Genomic DNA, 27,990 nt, shown 5'->3' on the forward strand with positions numbered 1-27,990 from the left:
TCGACTTTGATTAGTTTATTACAGTTTACTGTTCTTTATAATATAGACATTAACATAACACACACACAAACACAGACAGTCTCCTCCAAAAAAACTGCAACGGCAAGCCCAATTCTATTGTTTTTGCTATACATTGAAGACGTCTGGATTTGAGATTGCACACTGTACAAAAAATTGCACATTGGAAAAGGGAGAAGTTTTCTTCTTTTTATCAGTGGGAAACAAGTATGAGCACATAATTCTGGTGTATGGACACTAGCCAAGTCTCAGTAACCCAGTAACTCAGTAATTAGTGGGTCTTTTTTCCCCAGCAAGATAGCCATTACTGAAAAAAAGAGAAAAAATTCTAAATGTGAAAAATGGACTCTGACATACAGCTTGACACTGTAAACAAGCAATTACATGCATTTGTGCTTTTTAAATTACATTTTAAATACTATTTGTTCACATAATATAAATGTTCACAAGGAATTCAACAATATGTTTAAAGGCCAAACTGTCTTCTTTGATTTAAGACACTGATGACTAACATGCAGTGTGCAAATCTCTAGATATTAACTTGAAAAGAGATAATTAAATTGAAAAAAGATCGATATGAGATGATAGATCAACTTTCATTTCCTCATATTTGCATCTAGATGCCTAACAATTTAGAAAATGGCACCTTTTGTTTGAACCCACCCATTTTTCAAGTGATCAAAATACATTGGAACATGTGACTGACAGGTGTTTCTTGTTGCCCAGGTGTGTCGTATTAGATTGACTGTTTTAACAATTAATAGCTCTGAATTTCTACTCTTGGTTTGAGCCCTGGGTTTTGCCTATGAAGACTGCTTGAAGACTTCAAGAGCAGAAATATAGAGGCCATACCACAAGATGCTAACCATTCATCAGCAGTAAGAGTCAGAAGGCCAGATTGGAATTCACAATGAAATACAGAGATGAGCCACATTAACCTCTACCAAAGTGATGGAAAGGCCAAAGTCTGGCTAAAGAAAGGATCTGCTCATTATCCAAAACATAGGAGCTCATGGGACAAGCACGGTGGAGGTAGTGTCACAGCTTGGGCTTGCATGGCTGCTTCTGGAACGGACTCACTAATCTTTATTGATGATGGAACTCATGATGGTAGCAGCAGAATCATTTCAGAAGTCTACAGAAACATTCTCATCCAATCCAATTAGGAGGAACTTCGTCATGCAATGACTCAATTGGGTTAAGGTCTGGTGATTGACTTGGCCAGTCTAAAACCTTCCACTTTTTTCCCTGATGAAGTCCTTTTTGCAGTGTGTTTTGGGTGAAGACAATGAAAGCTGAAAGTCTGATGAATTGTCTTATATTTATCTTTTGTTCTCAAACCCAAATGTCTTCAATGTATACAAAAAACAATAGAACTGGCGTTCCAATACTATCGGAGGGGACTGTATATGACCTCCTAGTAACTAGTCAGACTTTTCTTGATCGGATTAGGATACTGAGGGTTCTCAATTACCCCTTCCCCAAACTTGAGCTCCAGGAAGGCACGGTGGTTGTTGGGTCCATAAGCAGTGATGCCAGCAAATGGCATGGGCACCAGTGGCTGCAGGAAGTGCTCAGGAAACTCCACATCCTGCTTGTGGTCAGTCCACGTGTCCTTGGTCATAACTCCATTACGAGCATAGAAAGGCCATAGATCCACATGCAGATGATTGGCCTCACTATACTGAATACGGTAGAAGTCTCCCTCTACTGCCCGCTCCCATACATAACCATTGGCATCTACCAGTGACCCTGAATCTAGGTTCTTAAGGTATTCACAATTGGGCACATCATCCAGGTAGATACCCAGATCAACATCATAGTCCCAAGGTATAATATCTTGATGTCTGGCTGCTCCTAAAAGACTACCCCCTTCCAACCAGTAGCGCACACCAGAACTCTCCAGAATATTGATGACATGTTTTGCAGTTTCCCTCAGGGCACGCAAGCAGCAGGGTGGGGTCCATCGCTCCAAATAGAGGTACTCTGGTGTGTCATCATGCACTGTGCCAAAGCATCGTGATGTCTCCTTGCTGCAGCCAAACCACTGGTCCCTTCCATCAGGCCATACCAACCGTTTAAGGCCAAAGCTTTTCATTAGTTGGCTGGTAGCCTCCTTGAGATGATAGTCTGCCTTCCACTGGTTGTGTGCAGAGCTAAAGAGGGGCCTGTGGCTGGCAGTAAATGAAGGTCCCTCCAGAAGCTTTACCTTCCATCCTCTAAGCGCAGTCTGAATAAACAGTGCAGACAGCAGGGGGCGTGCAAGTGGGACTGATAGGTTGAAAAGGTCCTTAGTTCGAATAAGAACTACAGCATCACCATACAAAGCAGTGCACATACTGCCACCACTCCCAGATGCCCCAAGGGAGTATGTAGCTGTCCATTCCTTGAGGTTCACTTGCAAGTGCAGGCACTGGACTGCAGCACGGGTCAGCACTGGAGCAGCAACCAGGCGCACTGGGCCATCTCCTTCAGCCTTCAACTCTTGAACAAGCCTCTCAAGTTGCCGCCAATGCTCTAATTCAACACCATCGGGCACAAGCAGCACAAACTCGGATTGCACATGGTTTTCTGGACGATGTGTTTGAGGAGGCTTTTCTGGGCTCGGGGACAGCACCAGTAAATGGGCATTCTCAGGCAGTTTCAGAGGTGGGTAAGGCAGGGTATCTGCTACTACCAGGAAACATAGTTCTGGCATGTGGTGCAGGAAGGACTGGGCCACATCTCCTACATAGTTCTCAAAGTCTTCAAACTCATGTAGGATAACAGTCAGATGAGGATTGTGCATACCCTCTAGGCCTCCTACTTTGTTGTCTCTTGTCATACCCCTTGCCACTATGCTCCCTGAACCTCCCAGGCCTGACACTGATTGGAAGGCATTTTTTAAGCCTTTCCCCTGCATGCGGCGTTTCTCCTTCATCTGTTGCTGGGCTTGGGATATATAATACAGGATCACCAAGTTCAGCACAATGGCTCCTGTTAGCAGGGCCTGGCAGAAACTGATTCGCATAATTACTACAAAGGCTCAATGTAGGTTTGTAATCTATCAAAGTAGAAACAATCTGAGAATTATGTTTTTGGCATTGCTACTGTTTGAATGGCTACACATACAGAAAAGAAATTTATTTTTGAGTACTAGTAATGGGATAGCCTATTGTTTTTTTGTGTGAAATATTCCCCCTGCTCTGGTGACAGCTTGCACACTATAATGGAGGCAGACCACATTAGATGCTTGCAGGCAATGAAGCTTAGCAAAATCTGAATGGGCCAAAGATAGTGCTTGCAACAGTGAGTGCAGCTGGGGTAATGCTCCCAGCAACAAGAATAGCAGGACACCATCTGGTAAGACACCACCTGGTATCTTACAAGTTATCCAGTATGGATAGCAAGGCAGCAAAATATTGAGGGGAATTTGAGATACTGAGCCTGCAAAACTGGGCCCATGAAAACATCTTCATTGAGCACAGTGAGGCATGTTTGGCCCTACTGAAGTCCTTCTGAAGAGGTGATTTGGGGTTTCTGATTCCCTTTAGCTTCAGCTCATCCTGAGATATCTATTGTAATCACTGGAAAACAAATAAATAAGCCACATTATTACTTTTAAAGACAATCATTGTAATGAATGAGTTATATCACATAAAAATCCAAACATTTCCAAGTACAGTAAACCAAGAACTTTGTCAAAAGATTAATATAGGCATAATACACTGAAATCTAGTATTAATTGTCTAGTCACTGCAGCATCTAGGACGTATGTATAATGAAATATGTATACCATATATGCAAGTATACTGACCAAAACATCACAAAACTAATGTCAGGTAGCAAAGTACTGTTATACCTAAAATGAGTAAGCAACAACAGCCAAAGTATTGTACAAAATTCAACATACACCATATGGCCAAAAGTATGTGGACACCTGGCCATCACACCCATATGTGCTTGTTGAACATCCCACTCCAGAGTTGGACCCCTCTTTGCTGCTATAAGAGCCTCCACTCTTCAGGGAAAGCTTTCCACTGGATTTTGGAACATGGCTGTGGAGATTTGTCTGCATTCAGCTACAAGAGCATTGGTGAGGTTGGGCACTGATGTTGGGCGAGGAGGCCTGGTGTGCAGTCCACATTCCAGTTCATCCTAAAAGTGTTCAGTTGAAGTCAAAGCTCTGTGCAGGTCACTCGAGTTCTTCCACAGGGCCTTGGCAGATCATGTCTTTATGGAGCTTGCTTTGTGCATACGGGCATTGTCATGCTAGAACAGATTTTGGGCTTTTAGTTCCAATAAAACAAAATGCTCCAGACATTCTACACAATTGTGTGCTTCCAACTTTGTGGCAACAGTTTGGGGAAGGCTCATGAATGGGTGTGATTGTCAGGTGTCCACATAGTCAGATGGCCAGATAGCACAAACACAGACCGAGTCAGGCAAACTGATAGAAGTGCTGGTCAAGTGTTGATAAAAAGGAAATAGTTTCTGAAATACAGCTACTAATGCAACATTGTGCAAACTTTTTAAGAAAACCGTAGCACAATTAGAAAATCTCAAACATTTATTGGTAGTTTTTTTTTTTTTTTTCAAGTAATAAGGAAGCAGGAAAAATAACTTACCAGCTGGTAAAGACCAGCTAGACTGGCCTGTGTTTTGGCAGCTGGTCACACCAAGCTGTATTTTTCAGCAACGGTGTCTAATATTAATCCCTGCCACAGCTGCCACCTAAACAACAGTAAAGTGAGTGAGAGTATGGCCATTGACATTTCAGGACAAATCTGATAAGGTAAATATTGGCGATATTTAGACATTCCTCTCAGTGACAATAAACCATTAATTAATGCATTTCTAATCTCTAGCCTAGGTGCTTCATTTCACTCTGATAGAATCTCCATCAGCGTCGCGTAGGCTGTTATTAAGAACACGCTGAACTGTACCTTTATAACATTCAGGCAAGGTAAAAACAAAACAAACAAACAAACAAAAACATGCACGCTCCAAATTATCGAAGGATTTCCTTCTTTTCAGCCTCTATATTGAAGTGTTAAAGAATATAACGAATGCACGAACTAATATATGGTCAATAAATCACTAATCGTTACGAATTATTGTGATAAACTAACACTACATATACGCTGGTAAACGTGAAAACTAACACAAATTTACACCTAAGTACCATGTCCCTATCATTAAACTGTACTAAACTGTATCCGTTTGTTGTTCAGCAGCGGAATCTCAGCGGATATCACAATCTGGCAGGAAGCAGCTTGATGACGTGCGCTGTCATGGCTGCGGTCCAGTCTGGAGTGTTTATGTGCTGCTCCCTCAGACGGTTGCTCTGGCACTTTCACTGACATTTAAACAAATACAGCAAATAATAACAACGAATAAACGGACCAAGCAGTGTTCATTTAGTCTGATTTTATAAATTTGCAGAGGGCCTATTAGCGAAAAACAGATTAAAAAAAAAAAATTAATATTACTAAATATTATGTTTCTTACTTGGACATGGAACTTGACCTACATTTAACCCGCTATTTTTCCCATTCAGTATAAAAACAGCGTAAAAATCTCCAGAGAAATGTGTTTTAAAGAACTGTCTGAAGTAAATGCTTTTCATCCTCACAGTTTAAAGGAGTTTAAAAGCGCTGTTTCTCTGTAACGCTGCGCAGCGCCTAGTGTCCATCTGCAGCGCGCAGCAGAGGAACATGCCGAGGATCACTATTTCGCAAAGCCTCTATTTGAGAAAGAATGGAGACGGCTTTGGACGGGCGTTAGTGACGGGGTATATCTGCCCTTTGTTTTCCTTTGATTTCTACCTGTTTGCTTTGGCGACAGCGTGTACACTATAATGGACGCGGACTTATCCGGTGGAGTTGGCGGCGGAACAAATCAGAGCCATGTGGGCAGTGGTACTGGTCGTAATCCGAATGGGCCGAGCGTGTGTGTAACAGCGAGCGCAGCCGGGCCCGCGCCCGCATCCTTCCATCCCCGGGAGCAGCAGGACGGGGAGGCAGTAGGCCTGTCGCTGCCGGGGATTTTACATTTTATCCAGTATGAATGGGGTCGTTTTCAGGCAGAAAAATGTCGATGGGAAGCCGAGAGAGATGAACTTAGGGTAACTTCAGTTTCCATGTTATCTTCTTCTGCTGTGTGCTAGTGGGGCAGTCTGACACTGCTTTATGTTTACATGCGTTAAATTTGCTCAATCCGAATTGTTCCGATTACAAATTTGAACTATTTATATAAAGAGCCATTATCCCGAATGGATGCCTTTTTGACCTGGGGGTAAAAACACTGTCCCGTTCCAGGCACCTGTATATTATACAGATATTATATGTTTCTTCACATGTAATCAACCCTGTTACTGCTATTCACACAGTTATTTGATATTTAATCGAACATTTTTAGTAGTAACATTTTAGTAACATAATAGTAACATTATTACACTGTCTTGAATATTAAGCGCCACTTATTACTATTTTCATTCATTAATCTTATTAATCACTTTATCCTGCCAGTGTTCGGTGGATCCAGAGCCCATGTGGGAATACACCGTGGATGGGATACCAGCCCATGGCAAATTTACTGCGATATTATAAATTAAATTCAGCAGAGACTTAATTATATGCATTCCAGTGTGTGCTTTTATGCTCATCACCTTAAACCATTGCTGTTCTTTTAAGAGTGTGTAATTTAAACAGTTTTCTCATTGTTTAAGAGGTGTTATAGTTTGAAAATTTAAGCTTTCAGAATAACATGGTTATTACGATATCACAGTATTAATTAACCATTTAAAAACACTCAACCTGGTAGTGAAGAATGAAGGGAATATTTATTACAGAATCTTTGTACAAAAGTCTCTTTGCACATCCCTGTATATACATATAACAAAACAAAAAACACAATAAAACGAAACGGTCAAATCCCCTAATTGTTCTTCTTTATGTGGGATAAGATTTCCAGATGTTTGTCTGTTAAATATTGTTGTTGAAGGACGTCTGTCCACTTCATTTGACCTTTATGATATATGCTTGTTGTCCTGCACGTGGCTTATTATTAGTAGGTCACATGACTAACATGTATAGTAGGCTGAACATGTGCAAAGAACTCAGTAACTTACCTAAAACATCCAAAACAGTTGCTTCTCTGATACATTATTTCTAAATGTTGTCATAATTCTGTAATTCATTTCTTAATGGAATGACAAAAATAAGAGGATGTAGAAAACCCTCACTAAAAGGAAAGCCACATTTTATAATTTATTTCTTGCATTAGCAGCAAAACACAGGATTTTAAAAGACATAAACATCAACATCAAAATTATATGAGCACAGTGCACTAAGTAAAAATCTATGCATCCTAATTAGTAAGACCTAAATAATGTACTATATTTCCCCATCAGCTTTATTTCCCTGCTTAAGATTCTTCATAAAAACACCATATAATGTACATAAAATCCATCAATGCACCATTTAACCACTGTTGTGGAGTGTTTCACGCTCCCATTATAACCTTCAATTTTCCTCTCTCCACTTAAATTGTACTTTAATTATGGCTGCATGATATTGCAGTCATATTGCATTTATTGTGTAAAATATTATGATTTGAGATTGCAATATAATAAACATACAGTATCATAATTCTGCTTGCTTAGTTCAGGGAAATCAAGGAACATCCACAAATGACCGAAAAGTGTACTTTTTTCATTTAATTTTTACAAATAACTCTCCAATGGCAAGATAAAGGCTATGTCCAAAGCACTGGAACCTAGTCTAATGATTAAGCTTTGCTACTTTTGAAGGCAGCTTTTCAGTTCATAGGTAACCGGCACTGGTGCAGTTTGCGGATATATATATATATATATATATGTATATATACATATTTTTAAATCTCAGTTTGCCCACCGTATAAAGAGGCACCATGTCTCTCATGCCAAACTGGTGATTTCTTTATATCTCGTTGAAGTCTTGTCAGACAGCATTATGGTTGCCAAAACATGACTGTGATTATTGTTTGTTTTGTCTCGCCTACAGGCGGGCTTGCGACTGTCTCTATAGACTGGGATTTCGTTGCCATCATACATTCGTCATACTGTTTTTTGTACTGTTCTACATGTTAGAGCAAATTAGTTGTGTTGCCACATGATGTGGCAACTTTTGAGCTTGCATATTTTGCACAGTACCTCTTTCAGATCAGCGTTGCTTAACTGAAATCTGAAATATTGCCAAACGACAGACATCACATTTTTTTTGGTACCAATTCAGTGTCGGCTTGTTGCTTTGCTAGCTAACACTTCAAATTGGTTCACACTTGATAGCCATATGATCATGCACAGCACACGCTGCGTAAACAGATTCTGATTGGTCATCTTTTATTATGAGCCCTACATGTGTGTGGAGCATGAGTAGATTACGTACAAGACAGAGAATAGGTTGTAATGCATCTATATACATTAAATAAGTTAAATCACACTCTTTAGCTGTTATGCAATTGCACAGGATCAAAGTCATGATTGTGATTTGAAGAATTGTGCAGCTTTAATTTTAAGACTGTCCCAATTAACCTGATTCACAGTGTTGATATGCCATTTTAGTTTAGTAACAAACGTTTGACTTTCAATTATCAGGTCAGAAAATAAATGCGGCCAAGTTTAACTGTCCCAATTTACCTGATGTCCCAGTATACCTGAATTTACCCTGTTTTATTGTTCCACATTTCAAACTTGGCCAATGCTCGGTTTTCTCAGGTGGGAGACGAGTGTATTTATAATGACAAAAGCTCAAACCTTTACTACTTCTTTACTTTATAATTTCTACCCTTTTATACAGTCTCCTCTGAAGGTATTGGAAAGGCAAAGCCAATCTTTTTTTTTGCTTTACACTGAAGACAATTGTGTTTGAGCTCAAAAGATGAATATGTGATAAGAGATCAGAATTTCAGCTTTCATTTCCTGATATTTACATCTAGACGTGTTAAACAACTTAGAACATGGCACTTTTGGGGAATAGAGAGTCTTAAAGTAAATAATGCTTAATATTTGGTTGCATGTCCTTTGCTTGCAATTACTGCATAAAGCTGGCGATCCACTGACATGACCGAACTGTTGCATTCTTCTTTTGTGTTGCTTTTCCAGGCTTGTAACGCAGCTTCTTTCAGTTGTTTGTTTTGGGGGTTTCTCCCTTCAGTCTCCTCTTCAGTATGTGAAATGCTGCTCAGTTGGGTTAAGGTCTGGTGGCTGCAGCAACCATACCCCACAGATCGCTTTTCCCCAGAGCGCTTTTCAGTGCTATCGTACCTTTCAAGTTACACACAGTTCAGTTGAGCTCTTGCTGCTTGGATTTCATGCCTCTCTGCGTGCCTGCAATAGGCACTAACAAGACTAATAACGCTGCAATGGTCTAACATCCCGTCTAGTGTGTATTCCAACCACTTGCACATATTCCCGGAATAGGCTTCATATTCACCATGATCCTGACCAGGATAAAGCAGTTACTGACAATGAATGAATGAATAAATGAAAGAGCAATAACCAGAGAACAGATGAAAACAAACTAGACACTTTGTACTTGTGGTTGCTTGGTGTGGACAGGGCAGAGCTGAAGAATCCAGGAAGTAGACAGTAACAAATCAGCAAATTGAGCCTTTGAAGCTTGTTCTGTGTGCTCTGAATAAACACTGGTGCAACCTTTAGAAGAGGTGCCATTGTGCATGCAGTTTTTCAGTGATTGATTATTATTATTATTATTATTATTATTATTATTATTATTATTATTATTAAAATACTCTTATGGTAATCAAGAAAATGTGTTATTTTAATATCACCCAGTATTGGGTGGACTAGGGAACTAAGACCTAAGAATTGTGATTTTGTTTTCATATTCGTATTCTATTTCTTTTACATTGTCTTTTCTGATTTCAGGCACAGGTGGCATTTCTGCAAGGAGAGAGGAAAGGGCAGGAGAGCATGAAGCAAGATCTGGTGAGGCGGATCAAAATGCTAGAGTATGCCCTTAAACAAGAAAGGTGAGCTCAGGTTAACATTACTCATACAGCTGCATAAAAGACTCGCCTTCACAGATGGAATTCATGGCCAGGTTTGCGCACAGAGCTCCAGGATTATTGGCCCTTCATAAAGATGAACAAATATTAATATATACAGTCGGCCCCCGTGCCCCTAAGCCCAGCGAATGTGGAAAAGCCACAAATATCTGTAGGCCCCATATTTAACACACAAAAAAAGTAAAACAATACACTGTACTAAAACAGTATTTATAAAGTATCAGCAGTGTAGGCTAACAGACATACACACATAGAGAAAGAGGCAACACGTACAGTATGTAGATAGCAGTAAAAATATTAACGTTTATAACCCATGATTATAGTTGATAATTTATTGCTCTTTAAAGATGCAAAAAGTTGAGAGAAATGCGAGATTCACTGCACACTGAGAGACAAAACAGGTGGGTGAGGCTGGCTTGTACCGAGACAAAGAGCGTGGCGTCCCCAAACATAGTGCGTAGTCCACAGTTCTTTAGCTCACTGAAACTTTAACTTTTTATAATAAATTTGTGTATAAGTTTATGGTAGTAAATGATAAATAGATTAATAATACATATATTTTATGCATTTATCATTTACTAAAATTTGCAAACTTGCAAATAATATATTCTAAAATAAATTCTTGAACGTTAAACCCATGAATGTGGAGGGCCAATTGTACTATAATATGAATTCACTGAACACTTGCAGAGAGAAAAAGTTTAAGCATAAAAAAAATTTATTTCTTTATTTTTGGATTTTTAACCATTTTCTGTCATGCCATTTCCCACCTATTCGCTAGTTCTTCCCTATTACATGACACCTACCAGTTAACATATGCGTCCTCCGATGTGCAGCTCTTCCACTGCATCTCTATTAAACTGCTGGTCATGCGACGCCATTGGGCAGCCAAGCACACTTGGCAGATAGTAACTTCCCTTGTGTATGTATGAGCTCGAATGCGCAGAGCCAAGAAAGTAATGTAATCTTTTTTTTGTATATGCATTATCTGATTTGCAGATCAACATGCATAGAGGGGCTTTTGGGGCTTTTACATGCAGGCAACGATAGCGTGTCCAAAGACCAAGAGCTAGTAAAAACAGTTCGGCAATATGTTTTTTCTGAGAAAGTACAATTTTTTGTTTACAAGAATGATTTTTTGCTATGGGAAAGGCAAATATTTTCAGCAATTGATTGAGTGTGTAATGTTCATTTACATGATTCAGCACTGCTAGGGGTATAGGAACCATACCTCGGGGGTCCCTGATATTTTTCACATTGCAGTGATGATAATCATGATTAGCCTCTATCAGAGTTCTCGTAGTTATTAATAATTTCAAGGTACAGATCTATGTAATGTGCCTGATATTTGAATACTTAGATTAAAATCCATACTATGTGCTGTGGTTATTTTTGTAATAACAGTAGTATTTGTGATGATGATGTAACATTGTGGTTAGAACTACATTCCATTTCCATATTGGTTTTGTATCCTTAGGGCCAAATATCAGAAATTGAAGACTGGCACTGATCAGAGCCCGGAGAAGAAACCAGAGACTAAGAATGAACCAAGTAAAACTTCTCTCTAAAAACTATACAAGAACTCTAATATATCCAGCTTTTATCAGCGATTGATTTTATATTATATAAATATATATATATAGTGTTATATATTCTGTGTATTTTAGTGTTGCACTCTACTATTGCTTATTATTTCTTACTCTTATATTGTATTATCATAACCTGTGGGATTGACATTATCCTTGTTATGTAGTTCCCAATGGTCAAGGAGAATTTGAGAATGAGACAACCAATCAAGTGGCATGGAAGGAGGGCCGACAGTTGTTGCGCAAGTCAGTAATCTCTCTTTACAGTGTCAATAAGAGGCAACGCAAATTATTTTTTTGAGCAGCTAAGAATGTGAGTGTAATATGCAGGTACCTGGAAGAGGTGGGTTATTCTGACACTATACTGAACATGCGATCTAAACGAGTCAAGTCTCTGTTGGGTCGCTGTAGCCCGGAGGTAAATGGGCCTCTGCCACATGATCCTTCCCCAGAACCCAAGCCCCATGGTGGAGGAGACTCCCTACTTGTACGCCAGATAGAGGAGCAGATCAAAAGGTGAGAGAAAGAGAAATATCTTCATGGTGAAGATATTACATGGTGGTCTCCAAAGGCAATTTCCTAGATCCAGGATAAGCCTAGACTCTAGGCTTTAAAGGACTTTTCTACAGATGATCTTTGCCTATGAGAACTTTTAATCCAAAAATAGCTGTAAGATACCAGCAAGTAAAGTTTCATGTACATGGATAGACAAAGGCTTCAAATTGGAATGAGCCGTTTTGCATTATTGGCATGGTTATGTCTATCTTCCAGTGCAGAAATAGCAATTGAGTACTTCTTGTCATTGTTATGTAAATTGCAGAAATGCTGGAAAAGAAGGTTCTATAGAGCACACTGGCAGGTCAGTACTGGATAAAATTCCTTTCCTGCGTAGCTGTGATGATGAAGATGACAGTGATGAAGATGATGATTTCCAGGGAATAGCCACAGATTGCATTGATGGACCACATAAAAACAAGAAATCCAGAGGCAAGGTTAGAAGTGACAAGAGCACATACACCAAGATTGTATATATATATATATATATATATATATATATATACACACACATACACACACTGTATTCTTATGCTTAATAACGTACAAAAGCATCCAATAAAAACTCCTTTTAGCCATAATTAGATATTTTGTGTTTTTGCTCAGATTTTTGGAGAGCCCATAACCACAGGTCTAGACCCTGAGGATGAAGAAGATGAGGATGATTCAGAAGACGCCCTTAGCGAATTTGATTTCCTGGGTTCAGGAGAAGAGGGCGAGGGGGCTGGGGAGGCATGCATTTCGGGAGATGGCCGTGAGCTAGGTATGGAAACTATGATACAAGACTCTTGTAAATCTTTCAGAAATCAGAATCAAGAACCAAGAGACCAGCAAAGTTGTAGAAGTATAGGAAATGTATTAAGTGCACACAAAAAATGAAATAAACAAGGGAAAGTGATATGCAATAATGGTATGATCATTGATGGTTTCTGTGTCTCTGGAGTATGCTTGGTATCTTCTCTGATTTAGTCAGTTCTGATCTGATGTGTCTCTAAAAATACACAGCTTAAATACAAGCATCTACAGGTACAAGTCCACATGTTATCACCCCCTCATATCAGAAAAACCTTTTCCTAAGCATAGGAGGAGAGCTTGAAGGACAAAATAGGAGGGTGCCTTCTTAGAGCTGCTTCATACAAAAAAGTCATAAAACATATTCTCAGAATAACATGTTTAGGTCATAGTGACAATGTGCAAGTCATCGTGATCATATGGATATGGGTAAAACTAAAATGAACATAATCAAATAAACAAGTAAACCATCCTGCACTTAAAGCTGCTTAATTCATGCCATCACTTACAGTATGATGCAAAGGCATAACCTTCTGGAGCACAATATTTCAAAGTTTTCTTTGTTATTTCTGTTTTGTTTTCTTATTTTTTTGTAATGTTCCTTTTTTGTTTTGCACTACAGGATGCACTCTGGGCTTCTCATCTGATGTCTTCATACTGGATACAGTTGGAGGAGGGGACATAAATCTTGGCGAGTTGGCTGACCTTACCGTTGCTAATGACTTCACCATTGATGTGAGTGTATATATCTATTGTGGCACAAAACCTGCAGGCCTCTGTTAGACATCTGAAGATCAACATTTTGGAATGACCCAGTCAGAACCCAGGTCTAAATCTTATCGAGAACTTGTGGAATGACTTGAAGAGGGCTGTGCACAGGAGATCCACTCTCAATTTGATGGATATGGAGCATTTTTGCAAGAAAGAGTGGAACAAAATTGCCAAATCAAGAAATTTTTCTTTTCTTCACCTAAAACATTTGTTTGTTTTTTCACTTGAATTTTGTCAGTTGCTATATCACATTAAAGATCTGATCTTATATCACAGAAACCTATATTTTAACATGTATGTATACTTTTTATATCCTCTCTATGTCTTTCTTAGCAACAGGACAGTCAGGAAGAGTTTAAGAAGACATGGAATCCACGCTTTACGCTCCGGAGTCACTTTGATGCTATCCGATCACTGACCTTTCACCCTTCTCAGCCAGTGCTGTTGACAGCTTCAGAGGATGGAACACTAAAGCTCTGGAACCTGAACAAGACAATGCAATCAAAAAAGTGAGCTCTCACGCCTAACTTCTATTGTCTGTGCTCATGGTACCTTCAGTTGTTTGGAAATTGCTCTTAAGGAGGAGCCGGACTTGTGGAGGTCCATAATTTTTTTCTGTGTGATTAGATTCAAGATCAAGATTCAAAGAACTTTATTAATCCCAGGGGGAAATTGCTTTGCCGTGTTACAATTGCTCTCAAAAAGAAAGAAAGAAAGAAAGAGGAAAATAAAATAAATATATACCTATTTTATAAATATATATACCTAAATTTGTATTGCACAAGAAAGTCCCTTATTGCACATGAATTGAACATGTATTACTTATGACACATGAAAGTCCCAGCACTTATAGAGAGGAGTTGTACAGCTTGATTGCCGCAGGGATGAAGGATCTTCTGAAGCGCTCAGTGGAACACTTGGCAGTGATCAGTCTCTGGCTGAGTCGCTTTCATTTTCCCATGGTATCAAGGGCAAAGAGGCAAATAGGAGCATACCTGTGGCTAGAGGCAGCCACAAGTACACTCCCATTAACTCCTAATTATGTCAGCTGGCCAATCAGAAGCTTCTAAAAATCATTACATAAATTTCTGGAATTTTCCAGACTGTTTAAAGAGACAGTCACCTTGTGTGTAAACATTTGACCTACTGGAATTCTGATATAGTGAATTAAAGCTGAAATCAGTCGGTCTATAATAAGTTGTTTTATGAACAGAGTACATGCCCTAATTGACTTGCCACAAGAAATGTATGGTAACATGAAATGTGTGAATTTGTGAAAAATTGAGATTGAATATCATTGCCCTAGGTGTTTGTAAACGTTTGGCAACTGTATGAAAGCATAACTAAATGGGAGAGCCAGAAGGTAGCACAGACAAGGGCACTGTAGAACCCTTGGTAGGTGGGTAGAGAAATGAAGACATGGAGGCAGACTTTGGAAAGCGCGACTTGCTTTTCTCTTGTATTTTCTTTCTTTTCCGGGGGGCTTTTCAGTGCTTCCTTCAGTAAATGACGGCTGGCGCATGGACAGACGGACACACACACTCATTAATGACCCACAGGTGCACGATCATTCCTGAAATTACTCACTCCTTCTCCCGGACTCCTCCCTTCCTTCACAGACCATGCGTCTGCTGCCACAGGCACTCTGCGTCCTCCCACTCCATCTTCAACAAACCTGTGTGATCACTTGTTATTAGAGTCCTGCTACTATAGCATTGCATAAATTGCTTGAAATTCAATAAGGGAATCCAACAGCAAAGTCTTTATTTAATCCATGTGATAATTCCACTGATAAAAATATTAGATTAAGTCAGTTTTGTTCACAAAGAAGCAAAATGAATTTCAGATATGGTACACTTCAGTGTCAAATGGAAAATTATACAAAAGGTTATGACAATATGCCAAACAAAAAAATTCATCTGAGAAAAACCTTGTAAGGTTGTTAATATTTACTGATCTTTTATCTTTTCTTATTGTCAGGAGTGCAGCACTTGACGTTGAACCTATTTACACTTTCCGAGGACATAGGTGAGTGTTAGATTCAGTTGTACGTATCAGATCAAGGTTTGATTAGTGTTGGAATAAGACAGATTGAATTACGTTAAATTTGAGGTTCTCAGATTTATAGTAAAAGGTGTGTGTGTGTGTGTGTGTGTGTAGTGGAGCAGTCCTCTCTCTAGCCATGGGTGAGGAAGGGAAGTACTGCTACAGTGGAGGTCTGGATGGAAGCATACGTTGTTGGAAAAGTCCAGATCTTAATGTGGATCCTTATGACAACTATGGCAAGTCTACAGCATGGTTACTAACACATAGATCCTTTTGCATTTACATTTTAAGCAGTGTAAGGTTTGCTCATAGGTAGCAGAGCTGAAATTTAAACTCTCAACATCCTGATCAATAACTGCTGAGACATTGCTTTTTTGAAAAATTATTATTAATTATTTTTTAAATTATTATTTAATTATTATTTCACTTAAAGGGACTCGTACACTACAGACACTGTAATTTCAGGAAATTATACACCCATATTTTGGTTTCAGTACTCTGTTACCTCTGATCAATCTCAGGACAAGGTTGTATACATGTACATACTACCATTTTTATGCTGCTCAAATACAATAAGCAACTAGCCGAATACAGATGCCTCATCCATATATCCTGTTATAGCTTTATCTCGACATTTTGCACTGTTGAGGGTTTAAGCATTGGGTGTACTGGGGATTGATGATGTGATGCAGACTTTTTTGACTCAGATTTTTTTTTTTAAATATATAATAATAAGACATGATATACACTATATGGTCAAAAGTATGTGGACACCTGACCATTATGACCAATTTCAAAAACTGATTCATCGCAAAGGTGTTCAGTGGGGTTGAGGTCAGGGCTCTGTGCAGGTTGATCAAGTTCTTCCACACCACCATCAGCAAACCATGTCTTTATGGATCTCACTTTGTACAAAGGGGCATTGTCCTGCTAGAACAGGTTTGGGCTGAGCCTGTTAGTTCTAGTGAAATCATAATGCTACCGCATACAAAGACATTATAGAGAATTATATGCTTCCAACTTTGTGGAAACAGTTTGGGGAAGGCCCACGTATGGGTGTGATGGTCAGGTGTCCACATACTTTTGGCCATATAGTGTATATCTAGTACCTCTGACTTTTTTTATTTATTAGGAAAGTTACAATATCATGTGCTGACCATTAGTGCAATTCTAACACTTGTTTGTTTCTCTAAATACTTTTCTATTTTTATTTTGCCATATTTGGCATAATTTCAAAAGTGTTTTGCATTACTGACCCAAACTGCAAAGCATTTGCATTTATAGTTCTTACGTTATTCACTAACAAATAACAAATGGAGCTTTGGAGTGGCTGTAGTTACAGGGAGAGAAAAAAGATAGCTAAGGCTATATTAGACTTTACACCTCCATCCATGTAAAGTATAAAGCATTTTAACACACTTTCTATAAAACATTTTAAAAGAAAGTTCATTGTTAATAGTTTATGAAATGTTTGTCTTTGAGATTTCAGAACTGGATTGGTGTGACCACCCATCGTATAGTATTCCCAGTAATGGCAATAACTAAATTAAAATTAAAAATAGAACATGTGGCCGAAATACTACTCACTGATACAGTATGCTCAAGTGGGTACAAGTCTTGTACATTTTATAAAATCATTAAAAAATGTAAAAATCATTACAATTTATAGGTTAAAAAACAAGAACTGTTTGAAAAAATGTTTGAAAAGGAATACAGTACAGTTACTGTACATAAAAATAAGTTCATGACAAGTCAAATAATGCATGCATGTTTTACTACAGATGTAATAATTCTCGTAATAATTGTAAACATTTTAATGATATGTACTTGTAATACTTTGTCAAAATTAAATCTCTGTCACACTGCATGATTATTTTTAAGACCATGGCCCATTAATTACAAGTAAGCAGATAAAAGCTCTAGAGTTGACTTTGGGTGTGGCATTTGCATTTGCAATCTGTTGCTGTTAACTCTCAAAATGAAATCAAAAGTGCTGTCACTCCCAGTGAGGCTAGCCATCATGAGTCTGAAAAATCAAAACAAACCCTTCTGAGAGACAGCAAAAACATTATATGTGGCCAAATAAACTGTTTGGTACATTCTCAAAAAGATAGAATATACTGGTGAGCTCAGGAACACCAAAACCTCAGAAGACCATGGAAAATAAATGTGGTGGATGACAGAAGAATTCTTTCCCTGGTGAAGAAAAACACCTTCACAACAGTTGTCCAGATCAAGAACCACCACCAGAGTAAAGCGAGGGTTTACCACAAGATGTAAACCACTGATAAGCCTCAAAAACAGGAAGACCAGATTAGAGTTTGCCAAAAAAAAAAAAAAAACACACAATCTAAAAAGCCATTACAGTTCTGGAGCTCAGCAGATGTGACAAAAATCAACTTGTTACTGGAACTGGTTGCCTTGTATTTATTGATGTGAGAAAACCACCAGGATGAATTCTGAAGTGTACAGGGCTATATTCTCTGCTCAGATTCAGCCAAATGCTTCAAAACTCATTAGACAGTGCATCACAGTGCAGATGGACAATTACCCGAAACATACTTTGAACACAGCTCAAGACTTTAAGGCAATGTGGTGGAATGTTCTGCAATGGCCAAGTCAATCACCTGACCTGAATCCAACTGAGCATGGATTTCATAATACCCCAAGAACAAAAAGGCCCTGAAGACAGCTGCAGTAAAGGCCTGGCAGAGCATCACCAGGGTGGAAATCCAGCATCTGGCAATGGCTGTGGGTTCCAGACTTCAGCCAGTCATTCATATGCAATTCATCCGATTTGGATGTAAATACCCTCAGATTAAAGCTGAATGTCTGCACCTTGAACTCATATTCATTATTTTTAATGATGTATTATTCATTAATAATATTAATTTATCACTGACCAAATGTTGAGGTACCTTACTGTATGTGTACATGACATTCCAAATATTTCAATAATTGCTAAATAAATGCTAGATTTTTATATTTTGAAATTTGTCCATTTAAAATCCTTATTTGTCAGTGACCCATTAGTATAAAGGTTAATCGTGTAAAGGATGCCTTTAATTAGTGTTTGCCTAATCAAACTAATTCCATCGACTGGATAAGAATTTGAACTTTTTTGTGTCTGTTTTTTCTCCCCTTACATATAATACAGACCAAGGTGTTGAGAGTGCTGTGTTACTAGGACATGAGGATTCAGTGTGGGATCTGGCGTATTCATCCAATCTAAAACGCCTGGCCTCCTGCTCAGCAGATGGCACTGTGCGTATCTGGGATGCTCAGAGCTCCACACCCTGTGTAACTGTTTTCAACAAAGAGAAAGGTGGGTGTGTTATCCCTGCTACCTAGCTGTCTAATATAAATGTGCTTGAATAGAAGACAGATGATAATGAATGTGAAATTGTTAAATTGACTTGTACATCTTACTGTCTCATGCCTAGTTATTCCTATTATATGTCTGCAACTTATTCTTGTGTTTGCAAGTATTCCATGAGTACATTTATTTCTTTTAATATGAAAATCAATATATTGTATATTTCTAACATTAACATGAATTAATATATTACCAACATCCCACAAACAGCAGCTAGTTTCAAATATTTATCTAGAAACATACATACATGTATACATACATTAATTCTTATGCTAGGAACAAATACTGTATATGTGATACACAAATCCTAGTTTCAGAGTAAACATTGTATATTTTTGTTCTCAAGCTCTCAAAAAACAAGACTTTCTCTACCACAGAACATGGAACTCCTACTTCCATTGCATTTGGGAATGTAGACCCATCCCAGGTTGTTGTGTCCTTTGACGCTGGTGAGACAGTCCTCTACGACCTCAACACAGAGCAAAGCATCATGGTTCTAGAGGCCCAGACAAAGGATGGTGAGCAGCATGAATTAAATCGATTGGTTAACTCCGTCTACTCTGCAGACCCTAGGAAAGGGACAGGTTTTTAATAAAAATGAACAAAAATTCAGGAGCAGAACTGTTTCAAAAGATGGCTGATGCCTTCATACCTATAATTAGTCACTGATTTTTTAACTGTGATTTCAATTCAAGTTTATTTGTCATCTGCACAAAATGTCAGTGACAATTGTACATTGAAATGCTTTTGTGAGGCTCTCTACAGCTGTGCAATATAAAAAATATACCTCAGAAGATAAAGAGGTGGAAAGAGATTATTTACAAATACAATATATACATACATACACACACACACACACGTATTTTGTGTGTGTGTGTGTGTGTGGGGGGGGGGGGGGGGGGGGGACAAGAGTGCAAAGAATAGTAAAATAAATAGTGACAGAATCATGTGAAGAGATTAATCTGTCAGTGAGGTGAGCAGTGTGTGGGAGGTAGTGGAGGCATGAGTGAAAGAGTGGAAGAAGGAGTAACTGGGTGACTGGACTAGAGTTTATTCAGGATCCTGATGGCCTGCAGGTAGAAACTGTTCTTCAGCATGCTGGTTCTGGATTGAATGCTGCGGTACCGTCTGTCTGATGGCAGTCTGGTAAATAGGCAGACGGTACCGCAGCATTCAATCCAGAACCAGCAGGCTGAAGAGCAGTTTCTACCTGTTAAATCCAATTAAATTTTATTTGTACCATATGCTCATAGTGAACACAGTGCTCTTTACCTGGTACTGGTTTTTAGTGAAATATGCTGTTGGTTGTTGCAGTGCGTTCTGTTGTGTTCTATTGAAGATAATCATAATATATTTTTTAAAAACTGTACTTTGATAATGATAGAAAATATGATCTCATCCCATGTCCTGAATAGCCAGCTATTATGCTATAGGATTATAGAGCTGCACATTAGCCATACATAATCTGTATGTGGTTATTGTACTCTGCAGGCAATCAGTTGATTAACTGTGTGGTCAGCCATCCATCCCAACCAATCTCAATCACTGCCCACGAGAACCGTACCATCCGCTTCATGGACAACAAGACAGGTATGTTTGTGTTTGTGGGTATGTAAAAGAGTATCTTAATTGCTAATTGCATTTTTGTGGGGCATCTACTATTATTAATACTATTAATGTTCCTGTTGCATTTGGGAATGGACTAGAGAAGCCATTTAATTCTACTGTGTAATTAGCTGCACACCTGTTTATCCAAAACAGCAAGATGTGAAGATAGGGTTTAAGTAATCCCCGTTAAATGTGTACACCACATCAAAGAACCACAAGAGGAATCAAATATATTAAACTGTATAGAAATTATTTCTTTTTGTCTTCCTTACAATTCTTCCCTTCTATCATGTGTAATTTATTATTTCCTTCTTTTCTGCCTACTTATCTATTTATCTACAGGGAAAGTAATTCACTCCATGGTGGCTCATCTAGATGCAGTCACCTGCCTTACCACTGACCCTAAAGGCAGTTACCTCATCTCTGGCAGTGAGTATAAAAAAATACTTCCTTCTTTACACATTTTAGACTGCTAGCATCACTGACAGCTTAAAGTAGTAACTTAAATGAAAATGTGAAGTTCAAAATATAAACATATTTTTAAAAACTGCATATAATCACACAAAAAGGCTGAACCTCTGTGAACCTCTTCTAAATGAGCCCTGATATATTTTCTTCGCTTGGTCAGGTGTGAAGGACACTATTGTTTTTGGCATGATGAGTATTATTATTCGTATTGCCATGGTGAGAGTATCAATTAATGTCATGTCATGTAATCAGGGAGCATGGCATAAATCCACAGTACATTATGCAAGGTGGCATAAACTTCAGATATATTAAATGATAGAGTAGAGTCAAACAGACATGCAATATAGTAAGTCACTGTCATAGGTCCTCTAATGGCCAACAGAAAGCGGCGTTGGCATATTGATTCACTCAATCAACATGCCATGCCACACAAACAGGAAGTGAAACTTAATTCAGTGTACACTGCGTGATGTGCGCAAAATTCACAGGTATGTTCAGTGATGAGGCATAATCACATGTACATGCAAATAGTGATTCATTGTCCTAGTGCCACCAACTGGAAAGAGGAAGTGGGTCTTATAAACTAATCTTTTAAATACTCCTCCTACAGGGTTCATCACATTCATACCTAATTTGGGCAGAATGGTGGGAAAATATCCATGATGTTAAATTGCTATCTCAAACTGCCCTGGGAATGCAATCAATTAACATGTCATGCCTTGCAACAGGAAGTGAGGCATAATTCCACTGCAGATTGTGTGATGTGGCCCAAAATTCACATATACTGTATGTTCAACGATGAGGCATATCGTTATCATAGTGCCACCCACTGGCAACAGCAAGTGTGGCTTATAAAACAATTTTTTAATTCTCATAGATGGCTCATCAGATCCATGCCAAATTTGATCATAATGGTAATCTTTGATGCTAAAAGGAATTTTTGATATCTTAAATGTGTTGGCATGGCAATGTGAGCAACTGTCATGCCACAAAAACAGAAAGTGTGGCATAATTCCACTGTACATTGTGTGATGTGGTTGAACGTTCACGTTCACGTCTGTTAAACGACAGGGAATAATCCTGTACACATGAAATGAGTGATTCATTGTCATAGCAGTACCATTTCAACACTGAGACCCATAAAACAGTTTTTTAAAAATATTCTTCCTAGGTGTTTCATCAAAGTCTTGCCGTGTATGTTAATAAAAGGTCTGTAGTCACACATGAAACATGAAACTGGTGATTTATTGTCATAATGCCACCACTGGTCTCATCTAAAAAGAATAATAAAATTCACAGGAATGCAGCACACTCACACTTCAATGTTGTGAGTGCAAACTGACAAAAATGCAAAAATAAATTAAAAATGCAAAGTTTCTGTTTTATTGATGTGTGTTAAACAGCAATGCCATCGCAACACAATTAATTAACAATGACAACAGAAAGTCTTTCTTAGTTATTCCCTAGTGCATCATGCTGTGTTACTGATATGTTTATTAAAGTACTGTTCCTCATACCTTTAACAATTCACCATAGTCATAGCATCTCCTTTTAGTAACAGGAAGTGACACTCATGTAAAATAGTTTATTGCTTTTAGATGACATTTACCATGGGTTGTCTTCACTGATACCACGTTACGATGTCATGCAACTGACACTGCCGCACCCTTGGTGCTTGGACCCACCGATCACTGCATACAACTGTATATACACATATATTTTGCATTTTTGAGGTACTTGCCATGCTTTAAAACTCACTAAACTTGGCACACACATCAGAAGTGCTGGGTCTGGCCAAGGATTGGACCCGGACGTGGCCCTGGGGCTCGATAGCGCCCCCTTTTGACATTGAAAGTATTAAATATCACCATGTTCATAATTAGATATCTTAAACTGTGTTGCCGGTCAGTCGCTGCTTGTAGCTATATTTTTAGCTGTTGTGATAGCTAAAAGGAACAAGCTGCTCATACCTTCTGTATCTTCCAGATTTCTCTGTGACTAATATACACTGTCATCTCTAACAAAAATACTCACCCTCTCTTTACCTCAGGTCATGATTGCTCAGTTCGCTTGTGGATGCTGGATAATCGCACATGTGTGCAGGAGATCACAGCCCATAGGAAGAAACATGATGAGGCCATCCACGATGTGGCTTTCCACCCTTCACAGCCCCTCATTGCCAGTGCTGGAGCTGATTCCCTCGCCAAGATCTTCATTTGACCATTTCATAACAGCTAATTCTCAGCCATCATTGGGTAGTGTAAATAGGGTTTTCCCAAACCTAAACATTTAACACTGAGGTTGGTAAACAAGCCCAGGCAAACCTGAAAAGCAGTACACTAATCACACACTATAAATGTTCTTCCTGTCTCTGTAGCAACAGTAATGCACCAATATGAAAATTGCAGGCCGACACTGGTAGCTTGATAGCTCTAATTCAGTCATTTCTGGCTAGACTTGCATAACGTTAAATCACATGCTTACACACACACACACACACACACACACACACACACACAAGGTTAAACATTTACTTCTTCTGACATGTCCTCACATGACTGCAAATGTGAGATATGAAGGGAAAATTTATCCTGAGTTTAGATAAACTGATTACAGTATTCTTAAATTCGTTAATTCAGTATTAAAAAAAAATTGACTATTAATGAGCTTATAATTTTATACTCTCAAAAAGCATACAGTTCCACAGTTCACCTCAAATAAACCATAAAAGTTGAAAATTGTGAAAACTAGCCATTTCTAAACAATTAGCAGTTGAAATACTGAATAGTTGAATATAGGTATGGGGGAAAACAGCAACTCTTGTTTCTACTCTACTCTCCTATTTGGTGCATATTTTATGTGTATACCGCCACCTAGTGTATGGATATGTGCCATACATTAGTCACTTTTCACCTGAATGACATGTTGTGAGTGCATACCACTGATCTGATGTATGGATATCCTTGGCACACTACTAATTTATATGCCATGACTGACACCTGTTAAAATCTTAAAATAGATAAAAATGATCTATTAAACACTATCACTATCATGATTTAAGCAAGGTTCAGATCTAGTTGCATTGTTTAAATGACTTAGTGGGATATTGTATAACCTTTTGGTTGTTGTATCACTATTGTGTCTCTGTGTTTTCCCTTCCTCACCCTCACTCCTTAGCCAGAAATGTGGCATTCAAAACCATCCTAAATCCACACTTACATTACCTGCACACAAAGAAGGTGAATGGCCTGAGTAATAGACACTGGAATCCATATCCATAATGCCATTGCTTCCTTTTGTTTTTGAAGTTCTGTAGAATGGAGATAGTAGTTACTATATTTCATTCTTTTTCAGTCTGTTTAGTATATTGAAATCATACCTTCATGAGAACACACAATCAACTGACTGTTGTACATGCATTAGACCCACATACCATCGTATGTGTGTGCGCAAGTTCATCCATGTGTGTGTATTTGAATTCACCACCATACTCTCATGTCCATTATGATCAAATTTTCAGTAATAATCTGCTTGTTAAAGACTTACGGTTTTATATCTGTAATCAGAGAATGTGTGCTGAGTTGGCTGGGCAGCTACAAGAAATCATTTTCATATGCACTATGATAGATTCTTAGTATGTGCTGTTCACAGCCCACTGTCTCACAAATTTTGGTGCTAAATTCTTCAGTATCAGGGAAATGTTGGAAGTATTATTTTTCCCTGCCATTGCTTAGTGGTTTCAGAAAAACAGCCCAGTGAACTTCAAAAATTTGCTGGTGTGCTTTGCTTTTTTTATGCACTGGGGTATGAATGAGTGAATGTTGACATATATGAAGGTAGAACAAAGGAATGTAGGAAAGTAAAGAAGGTGAATACTTTGCAAGTAGGATTTCCCCCTGCTAAGCCCTATTATTTTAAAACTACCATTATTTGAGAATATGGCTTTTCTGTTGTGGTTATAATATCATGCAGTCTATTAAACACTATCATAAGAGACAGTCATTTAACAGCCAATGTGTTGGATAAGAACTTTGGTTTTCTGTAGCAGCGTTTTGTGTGTTTAACTATGCCCTATAATTTGGGGAACACTGAGTGAGACATCTGGTAATAGTTAAGTTATAAATTGTAGTTATAAATAATAAATAAGTTAAGATATTCATGTGCTTCCCATTAGTCCAGGGGGAAAAAAATGCAAAAAGGTCTCCAAGGGCCATGGAAAGGAACAGAGTCTTCTGAGGAAAGTGAAGTATAGCACATGCAGTTACCTCCTCTTCATAGACAATGGCATAATGGAGAAAACCGTATGATGGAAGGACCTGAAAATTCAATATCACCCACTTTAGTAGCTTTAGTCTTTAGAACAGCTGTGGACAGCAGAGGTCAGAGGTCATGTTTTTGATGCCTTCATTATTGTTTTGTTTACTATTTTATTCTTTTAAATTGATTTCACTGGTGTAAGAGAAAATCCTGAAGGCTAGTTGTTAATCTCTGCAAAGATGAAAGAATGAATGCAGTAACTCACTCTCACTTAAACCAACTGTATCAGAAATGTATTGCGTTTATTCAGATTTCTGTCCATCCTAGAATTCAGACATACTCACTTCCAAGGTTTGTCCAAGTGAAGTGTTTTACAACCTCCACTGCGGTGGTTACAATGAAGTATGATGATAATCCCTTTAGTGACTGTAGTGCAAGTTAATTGTCCAGTCATTGCTTAATTAAGCGCACAACTTTAGAATAATTAGTTTTACAAATTAATTCTTAAGGGATATCTTATCACAGAACACTAATTAATGGATACCTTTAGGCCACATTACATTTGTAAATGAAAATGGTTACAAGAAATTGTTGTCACCACATTTTATCCTATAGACTATAGACAGTGTGATTACATATAAAGTTTTCCTACACCCCTATTTCTGCAGGTTTGAACCAGTGATTTTACAATAATTGAGAAGGTTTATTAGGATATATTAATCAGAATATATATTTTAAAAGCAGCTGCCATTGCACAAACCTCTGCTTTTGCCAACTTTTTAAGTTACATTTCTTTAAACGAATTACCATCCTTAATATAACTGATAGGATTATTGTAGTATCATAAGTGAACAAATCCTTTTTACTAGGCTTAAAACCTGCAATGCAATGTAAAGCTGTTGGAAAGCTTAAAAACTGGATGTAAAGGCAAGTCAGTCCAATGCCAAGATCAAAGGACTTTCTGTCTAATGGGTATTGTTTATGGCAATTTATCACTGTGTGATATTTTGTACATCATATTAAGCTGCATTCAAACATTATCCTTTAACACCAAGGGATCAAGGCCTGCATTTTATTTATTTTTTGTTATACATATTTTTAGACTGCATTATAGCTTCTATCAAATTAAACTATTACATATTTCCTGTCTTTCCAATTTTCTTTTAATTTGCAGTTCTTGTTTGTTATTTGGACAAAAAAATTAAAAATAAAGATGGTTTTGTACATAGAGTGCAATTCAGCAATATTGTATTTGTGTGTTTCTAATATTTTTGTTGAACATGTGAAAAAAGAATATATAAATATGACTATGCAGAAGATTATATGGATTACATTAGATTAATGCTAATCCATCTGTCTGTGAAATATATACAAACTTGGAGATTTTTAGAGCCGGGCTATTCAAAATCCTTCTAAGCCTGAACAAAATGTTTACAGCCTTACCCAGTAACATTGCATATAGCTTTTAATTCTAAAACAGCTACCAGTTCTCTCCAGTGCATGCTTTATGTTAAACAGCAGTAAATTCATATAAATTCATTCAAATGTCACTTGCAGTTGAATTCAGTGATCAGTCCAAACAAAAAAAAAAAAAGAGAAAGAACAGTGGATATAAAAGTCTACACAACCCTGTTAAAATTGTTTTTGTGATGTAAAAAATGAAACCAAGATAAGTCATGTCAGATCATTTTCCACATTTAATGTGAAATAGCAACCAACAAAATTCAAGTGAAAAACAAATAGAAATGTTTTAAAAGAAGAAGAAAATAAACTTAATAACCTGGTTGCATAAGTGTGCATACCCTTTTAAAACAGGGCATGTGAATATGCTCAGAAATAATGAATCACGTTCCAACACAGTGTGATATAGCAGGCAACAAAATCTAAGTAAAAAACATATAGAAACATTTTAGGAAAATAACCTGGTTGCATAAGTGTGCTCACCCCTTAACTAATACTTTATTAAGAAACTTTTGCTTCTAATACAGCACGCAGTCTTTTTGGGTAAGATTTTACCAATTTCACCTTCACTGTGTTCCATGGTGCATCTAATGTTTTGGAAATTCTTTTGCACCCCTCTCCTGATTGACAATTTTTAAACCAAGTAAAGGGACCATATTATCATTATTTCTATGTCGTCTAGCAAAGGAAATGAAAAGGTTCTTTCTTGGATAGCCTTAAGACAGTTTACATTCAAGTCTCCATTTTTGAAAAGTTGGTAACTTCAGTTTGATATAGGAAACTTAAAACTTTAATGATGCTTATACTCAAGTTCCTTTTAACACACTTAGCACTGCATGACTTTTTGGCATATAGTTATAGAAGTGGAATGATTTATAATCATAATTAATAACCCCTAAACAGTATTTCTTTTTAAATAACTTGCACTTTCTTTGTGCATTCACTTTGCATATTCTGTATCCATTGTGAGGTGAAACCTAGCCCATTACAGCAACAGCAATG

General features: G+C 37.9%; 2 protein-coding genes across 6 annotated transcripts; one reads left to right on the top strand and one right to left on the bottom strand.

Annotated features, from left to right (window-relative positions):
• On the bottom strand, window positions 1–5,716 carry fkrp (fukutin related protein). 4 transcript variants are annotated; one of them, XM_034310506.2, is made up of 3 exons: window positions 5,633–5,716; window positions 4,626–4,731; window positions 1–3,584 (listed from the first exon to the last, which is right to left on the bottom strand). In XM_034310506.2, exon 3 carries the CDS (start codon window positions 3,026–3,028, stop codon window positions 1,436–1,438), a length of 1,593 nt encoding a protein of 530 aa, XP_034166397.1. In that variant the 5' UTR covers window positions 3,029–3,584; window positions 4,626–4,731; window positions 5,633–5,716; the 3' UTR covers window positions 1–1,435. The 4 variants fall into 4 exon arrangements, with proteins under 4 accessions (XP_034166397.1, XP_026799384.1, XP_026799383.1 ...); XM_026943583.3 differs by lacking the exon at window positions 5,633–5,716 and adding an exon at window positions 5,212–5,308; XM_026943582.3 differs by lacking the exon at window positions 5,633–5,716 and adding an exon at window positions 4,944–5,270.
• Window positions 5,701–26,767, top strand: strn4 (striatin, calmodulin binding protein 4). 2 transcript variants are annotated; one of them, XM_026943430.3, is made up of 16 exons: window positions 5,701–6,124; window positions 9,929–10,032; window positions 11,546–11,619; window positions 11,822–11,900; window positions 11,985–12,170; window positions 12,475–12,646; window positions 12,816–12,972; window positions 13,624–13,736; window positions 14,112–14,281; window positions 15,753–15,800; window positions 15,933–16,054; window positions 18,976–19,143; window positions 19,572–19,712; window positions 20,686–20,784; window positions 21,145–21,231; window positions 23,321–26,767. In XM_026943430.3, the coding sequence occupies exons 1-16, from the start codon at window positions 5,858–5,860 to the stop codon at window positions 23,488–23,490; spliced, it is 2,157 nt and encodes a 718-aa protein (XP_026799231.1). In that variant the 5' UTR covers window positions 5,701–5,857; the 3' UTR covers window positions 23,491–26,767. The 2 variants fall into 2 exon arrangements, with proteins under 2 accessions (XP_026799231.1, XP_026799230.1); XM_026943429.3 differs by having other exon boundaries at window positions 5,704–6,124; window positions 14,106–14,281.
• Window positions 26,768–27,990: the final 1,223 nt, after the last annotated feature.

Source organism: Pangasianodon hypophthalmus, chromosome 14, assembly GCF_027358585.1.
Source record: "Pangasianodon hypophthalmus isolate fPanHyp1 chromosome 14, fPanHyp1.pri, whole genome shotgun sequence".
In the NCBI taxonomy this organism is placed as follows: domain Eukaryota; kingdom Metazoa; phylum Chordata; class Actinopteri; order Siluriformes; family Pangasiidae; genus Pangasianodon; species Pangasianodon hypophthalmus.

Excerpts from the sequence above, each read along its gene's own strand:
- fkrp (XM_034310506.2), bottom strand. The coding sequence starts at position 3,028 with ATGCGAATCAGTTTCTGCCAGGCCCTGCTAACAGGAGCCATTGTGCTG.
- strn4 (XM_026943429.3), top strand. The coding sequence starts at position 5,858 with ATGGACGCGGACTTATCCGGTGGAGTTGGCGGCGGAACAAATCAGAGC. Across the intron at positions 12,171-12,474 it reads ATAGAGGAGCAGATCAAAAG|AAATGCTGGAAAAGAAGGTT; the intron begins GTGAGAGAAAGA and ends TGTAAATTGCAG. Across the intron at positions 13,737-14,105 it reads CTAATGACTTCACCATTGAT|CAACAGGACAGTCAGGAAGA; the intron begins GTGAGTGTATAT and ends TGTCTTTCTTAG.